At 36.9% G+C, this 6,891-nt stretch overlaps 1 protein-coding gene across 12 annotated transcripts in view; it reads right to left on the bottom strand.

Moving 5' to 3' along the window:
- ptprt (protein tyrosine phosphatase receptor type T) overlaps positions 1-6,891 on the bottom strand; it is a 304,805-nt gene that overhangs the window by 13,741 nt on the left and 284,173 nt on the right. For all 12 annotated transcript variants that reach the window (XM_024269996.2, XM_024270001.2, XM_024269998.2 and 9 more), the window contains 4 exons: positions 5,173-5,308; positions 2,301-2,450; positions 1,065-1,238; positions 805-936 (listed from right to left, as the gene is read on the bottom strand). In XM_024269996.2, coding sequence (XP_024125764.1) covers positions 805-936; positions 1,065-1,238; positions 2,301-2,450; positions 5,173-5,308 — 592 coding nt within the window. The remainder of the gene's footprint in view (positions 1-804; positions 937-1,064; positions 1,239-2,300; positions 2,451-5,172; positions 5,309-6,891) is intronic.

The raw sequence follows: 6,891 nt of genomic DNA, 5'->3' as shown, positions 1-6,891 counted from the left end.
AAAAAAAAAAAAAAATAATGAAAAAAAATCCTGTCAATGATCCTTAAAGCTATTTATTATGACTGCAGCTGTAAGATTGACTTGTTTTGCCTTTAGTGATGTTTTGTGTGTGTGTATTTTTTATTTTTTTGGCAGTGACTGGTCTTTTTGTGTTTACTTCAGGTTGTGATGTTGGTTGGCTGGCTCTCTTGGCAATGGCTGCATGGACCAATAATTAAGGCTGCAGGTTTTATTTTCCTACTTGAAAATGGAGGTAATAGAGGCTGGAGCCTGTTTGGCCCAGCTCATGATGAATTCATTTAATATTATTATTGAAACCATTGAGAGTAAACTGCTATTTTCTTTAAAAATCCTGCTTTTTTCAGACCAGAGAGTTAAAATTGTGGATTTTTTGGAAAGGTATTTGCACTGCTAATTTTATTAAAACGTGCTATAAAAATAAAGCACACTGATCGACGGGTTTTCAAAAAAATTTATTCAAAATTGATTAAAAAAATAACTTTGCTCCAAAGCTTTCAAAGCTGAGTTTTGTGGCAGATTACAAAAAGTGCATATCCCTAACATGTATCTGACTGGTTATCAATTAGCATGGAGTTCTAAAAGATCATTTGTGATCCAGATTAGTAGATTTTCAAATAATATCAGGGTTTTGGTCTATTCTTGCATGCTTCTGCTAAAAGCTAAAAGCTCATGACAAGTTTGAGTCACATTTTATGAACCTTTTTTTCCAGTTCCTGTTTTGAACTATTAGGGTCTGTCAGATTGTGCTTTTAATAAATACTGTGACAGACATGTGGCTTTTACCTGTGCTGCATCCATCTCATTGAGCATCACAATGGAGGAGCAGTTGTAGTCGAACACCAACCTCCAGAAGTCGCTTATGGTGTTTGGCAAAGGATGCTGCGTAACGATGAAGGCTGCTGGCTGTTTGTGACTCTGACAGTTGAAAGAAAGCACAAAAACAAAACAATATGTTAAGGAAATAATTTTTAAATTGTAGCAGTGTATAAGATGTGAAATCGGTTTCAGCTCGAGAACAGCAAAAGCTCTGCGTATGAACTTACATCCATTAATGCAGCATTGATGTAATTGGAGCTCTCTCCGTCCACAGATATGAGGAAAGGCAAGCATCGGTCTGCTGGGAGAACGTCCATGCTGCGATTCTTATCATGGTTCCTGGGTAACAAACCCACGCTGCAGTCCTCTGGACGGACTCTTGGAGTTACTATGTTCAGAGTCTGATGGGCAAAAAAAAAAAAAAAAAAATTAGGCTCACTTTGATTTATTTAAAATGATAAAGATAAGTTTGCAGCAGGTTGTAGTTGGGATAAACAACATAAATGCTTTTGGTTATCCTAACAAACTAAAATTATGATGCTCCAACATTGACTTTTTACTCTAAAATACTCATTTTACAAAAGCAAGAGTTTTTTTTTTTTTTTTTTAGAATTTGACTAACCGTGGCACAATGTTACAGCATTTTGGGTATGTGTGAAAGAGGTATTGGAGCTCCCAGGAACTATGTTAACACAGAAATTTAAATGTGCTAAAAGAAGAAACTATCTTATCAAAATCCAGGCATTCAACTGTAACATCTCTTGAAATTCCTAGAAAAAAGGAAGTGAAAGCCAAAGGAGGCAGCGCTACAGACTCAAGCAGGGCTTGGTTATAGTGACATTGTTAGACAAGTGCAGCATTGTGGCTTTGGTTAATCAAGTTGCAGAGAAACTGCCACTGAAATGAAGAAAGCTGGTTGTAGATGAAATTAAAAAGCAAGAAAAAAAGGTTGCAAGATGTGCAAAGGTGACATGAGGTCAGTGGAAGAGATTTGAAGGTGAAGAGATAAAGAAACTTGGAAAGACAGAGACGAGCTGAATACATTTTTTGCTAAAATTGACGCATGACTTGCTTTTATCTCTCCTTCTTTAGAATAGACAGAAAAGTGAAGATCCATCATGTTTATTGTGTTTAGGGGGAGCTTAACTTTAGCCCGTTTTGTCAGGATGTAAAGTAAACTCGTCACAGGGGAGATTTATGTGGAGGCATAATAAAGTCCTGAAATGCTTAGCAGCAGCTATTAAATGAAGATGCATAGAAAGAAATGCAGCAAAGCAGAAAAACAAGCAGGGGATGGAATCTGTTCATGAATGGGAAGCACAGAGACAGCCTGTGGACTATGTGGGGGTTGGGTTAGTTCATTATGTTTATTAAGCTTTTTGGGGTTTAAAATAAAAGAATATCAATCAATGCAGGCTTACTGGTTAATGCCACATCATTGGAGGAACATAAAAGCAGCTCACCTGAAACTCATCTTTGATCTGGCTGGAGTTGGTCTGTGGGTCTATTCTGCTGATGTTGTAGTAAATCGCTCTGAAGTCGCACACTGGGATGGCGGTGTTCCCGCACAGACACGCCTCCAAGATGGCGTCATGAACAAACACATACTGTTCCTGTAATACCAGAAAAAAAAGAGGTTCCAAGTCAACTTATGTGAAACCTTGTTGAGTGAATCTACAAATTTAAACTTAGGGTGCAGTCAGATTCAATCGTTTATTTTACATTTTTACTTGTTCTTATGTTTATTCTATATCGTGTATTTTATCGTTTTCTGGACCAAAACTTGTAAACAAAATTTAGCTGCCAGGATAGTTCACTTACTTCAATTTTTATTTAGCTGACCAATTTTGAACGTCTGTGTCAACGTCAGGTTCAACACTTTTCACTGCTACTTTAGTACGGCGGAGGCATGCTGCAAGGCAGTTACTGGGGACACTTCGGCTCTGAGGTACACTAATAAGTGTTTATGACATACAAATTTTCAGAAAAACAGTGTGTGAAGTAATGTGTATTATGTTGTAGGGCTGCCATGATTAATCGCCTAATTGACGACTAATCGACTATTAAAATAGTCGACGACTAATTTAGTCGTTACTTTATATTATATGAAGTTGGAGTGTAGTAGAAAGTTATAATGGCATTATGCTAGCTTTTTGGACTATTTTGGCATTTATTAAGGTTTTTTTAGCTGGAGTTTGGCTAATATTTCAGCTACATGCTAGTTATTTTAGCTAATTTAGGCTTTTTTTAGGTTAATTTGGAGTTTAGCTAATTTTTCAGCTTCATGCTAGCTATTTTAGCTAATATAGGCTTTTTTTGTTTATGTTTTTTTGGCTATTTTGGAGTTTAGCTAATATTTTAGCTGCATGCTAGTTATTTTAGCTAATTTAGGCTTTTTTTAGGCTATTTTGGAGTTTAGCTAATATTTTAGCTGCATGCTAGCTGTTTTAGCTAACTTTGGCTTTTTTCATTTTTTTAGGCTAATTTAGCATTTAGCTAATATTTTAGCTGGCTATCAATTTCAGCATCTTCAGCTATCAAATTCAGCTTACAGAATTCACATTAACATTATTGCAGGTAATGCTATATATCTAGTTTTTAGTTAGTTTAAAGCTAATGATGGTTAAGATTTGCGTTTTACATACAGTTTGCCAATGACCCGATTAGTCGACTAATCAGAAAAAAATAATCAGTGATTAGTCGACTATTAAAATAATCGTTTGTGGCAGCACTATTATGTTGGACGTTGTTTTATAACGCCTGCATTCATCCGACCACATTTTAATGAGCTGTTGCATCACTGCTCCACGTTTGTCCCCTAATGACCGGCTACTGTGGCTGTTTTACTTCAGCTGTTCCGGTCCCAGTACTGACCCTATACAGACTCAGGGATCTTAGATTAAACCAAAGTTCAGTCTGATTGGAAACGAACCGTGACCACTTCAAAAGTTGTGTCAGAGAGTGGTTCCTGGTCTTGAACCAGGGTCCATTTGTGTGTATTCAGACTGACAATGTGTTCGGAATTATCAGGGGGAACAAATTCTGGTTCACCTTAAGGGCCTAAATGTGTCAGTTTGAATACACCCATAGACTTTCTTAAGGTAACCATCAACAAACAGTCTTCTAAAGCACAGAACATGGCTGTTCTAAGGTGCAATTTCCAGCTTTCTGCAGACTTTTATGCATGAATGTCTGCAACTGCTTCAATCAAGCCCAGAAGGGAAGTGAAAGAGTCTTAGCAATGGTATCCTCTTGGTCCTTGGTGGTAAAACGATCTGCAACCATAAACTACACCAGCATCCTAATTTAAAAGTCTGTCCTGCTTTCTACTTTACCTTCAGATCAGCTTCATTCTTTGACTCATTTTTTTCCCTCTTACTTTTCAATTTGTTTTCAGCGTTGTCCCTCAGTCTCCTCTATACGGAATGCTAATTGTTGCCCTTCAAGTTAAGAGCAGAGTTTAACAGCACTACTGAAATGACCTCTCCTGAACATTACCTACTCCACGGATGCACACCTGCATGCAAAAAAACGCACGTATGCATACCGGAGCATGCACGTGTGCTCACACAAAATGGCCAAGCACAGAGGGATATGCACTCACACACGCGCGTTTAGACCCACACACAGTCTCCTGTGACTTTTAAAAGATTAATTGCTTTGTGTTGTGTGGAGCAGGATTATAATAGCGGCAAGCGGCTTCGACACTGACACAAATTGCTCCCACACATTCAAAAGGCAAGGCAGGATGCATTTAGCTTGGTTTCGAGAGATATTAAAACACACAAGTATGCGCACACAGACACACATACTAATGTACCCTTTTACTTGTGCTGGCACATAAAAACACTCAATGGGATGCCCTAGGTTACTTCACCGAACCAAGCACTTCTAAAACCCATTCAAAAGGCAATTTCAGGCTTGGAAGATGATCCGTCAGTCTGAAAATTAGTCTGTGTTTTATTGCTGGAAAAGTTTACTTTTTGGATATAAAAGATTTTAATCAGGAGCACAAATGGAAAGCAGAGACAGGATGGATTAGGTCGGCTTAAGTCAGCTTAGAGAAGAAATGAACCCTTCTGCTTCAAAATGAAAGAGCCAACGTCTGAAAACACAGACAATCAAAAAAAGATTGATCGTACAAAATTAGAACAAATTAGGACATTTTGTAAAAAAAAAAACAGCAAGTAACTCAGGACCTCATCTAAAAATACAGCAATCGATGCTCCATTTTGTTGGTATTTTGAACCATAGAAGCTAAAACAGGATTGGATATGAACTTCTTGATTCCACAATCCCAGACATAATGCTTGTGATTTGTACGGATTCATCTACCTCGGTCTGAACCATGTTGACTCTCTGGGACCTCAGCTCTCGGATGCAATTGAAAATGTCCACAACTCCCTCGTTCTCTGCCATGTCCAACATGATATCCACAGCGATGTAACAGCCTGTTCTCCCGGCTCCAGCACTGCAGAAACAGAAAAAAAAAAAAAAAACAAATAGAAGGAGATATTTGTTTAACCACAAACATAAAGTAAGACAAACAAATGTATTAAAAACAGACATGGAGCCGGACTTATTAAAAAAAAAAAACAAACCAGGATTATTGTTAAAATTCATTTATTAGCTTTTTTTTTCTTTTTATGTTATCTATTTAACATTTTTCAGACAACTTTACTGACAAACTGCATTGAAAAGCAGCCTGTCTGGAATCTGTGGGCCACAATCATGAGAAAATCCCATGGGGGCTCTTTCCACGGGTTTCTTTTTCTATTTAACTTGACTGTCATCAGTGTCATCTTATGTGTAATGTAACATTGGTGCAGCACAAAACAGTCAGTTAGCTTTGCCAAAATGGGCGGTCTCGTGATGTCTTACTTAGAAGATGGAGCATCAAATATCAAATGACTTGCTTACCATTACGTGTAATTCTTTGGAGTTGGACAGAACTCTGTCAGGGACGCAATTAATATTTACATTCTATTAATACAAAAAAAAAAAAAAATCATATTTAGGTATAAAGAGAGCTAGCTGAAGGCAAATGTTTTTATGTTTATTTCTATTTTTGTTTTTTCTTTATTGGTTTTAAATATGTCGCCATTTTTATCCAAAGGCATCCGGAGCTCAATCATTAAAAAATTCAGCCTCAGAGAAAAACTAATACAGAAATCTTGATTTAGGAAAAAGCTTAGAATAATTTTAGTGCTATTTAGCCTAATGTTGTGACCTGGGGTTCCCCAGGATCTCATACTTGGACATTTGCTGTTTAACGTGTACAAGTTTCCTCTGGGTCAGAACAAGCACACCGGTAGTGTGTCATATCCCAGTTTGCAGATGACATTGAGTATCATGGATCTCTGTCACCAAAACTCTACGGTCTGAAGTCTTTGATATAATCAAACTTTGTTCTGATGAACAGTAATATTCAGAAATCTTTGTTCTTTTTTTGCTTTTTTTGTTTTAATAAAATGGAAAAGTCGGAACAAATGCAAAGTTGATTTATAGAGGAACATGACAAAATATAAAGTAAGAAAAAGTTGTGTTATAATAACATATTAGAGCCTAAAGGCCAAAACTAAATCAGCTATTTCCATCTTTATCAAACTGGAGGACTCAGAAATATCATTTTATGATTTACTGAAGCTGATTTGTGTTTTCATCCTATGCAAGCAGAACTACTGTAACAAGTTTCTGTCTGGTTTTCAGAAACATGCAGCTAGATTTCTGATGCTCATTCAGAAGTAGGAGTACAACCAACAGAAATGACCACAGGTCCTGAGACTGGATATCACTTACATTTAGACGTGAATAAATGTCAGATCTACTCTTGTTACACAGCATTATTGTCTTTTCTTCTTATTGTCTTCAAATACAAGTCAGTATTTTGGCTTACCATCCTCTCACAAAGTGTTAAAACTGTACTCCAATCATCTCTTGATCTTTTGTAAAAATGTTCCCGGTGGTCTTTTACTTATAAAAATCCCATTTTCAAACAAAAATGTCTGTGTATGTTTTTTTGTGAGACAAAAATAAACAGACTGGACTGTGTAG

The sequence above is a fragment of the Oryzias melastigma genome, linkage group LG5 (assembly GCF_002922805.2).
Source record: "Oryzias melastigma strain HK-1 linkage group LG5, ASM292280v2, whole genome shotgun sequence".
NCBI classification, from domain to species: domain Eukaryota; kingdom Metazoa; phylum Chordata; class Actinopteri; order Beloniformes; family Adrianichthyidae; genus Oryzias; species Oryzias melastigma.
This window is presented reverse-complemented; position numbering and strand designations above follow the sequence as displayed.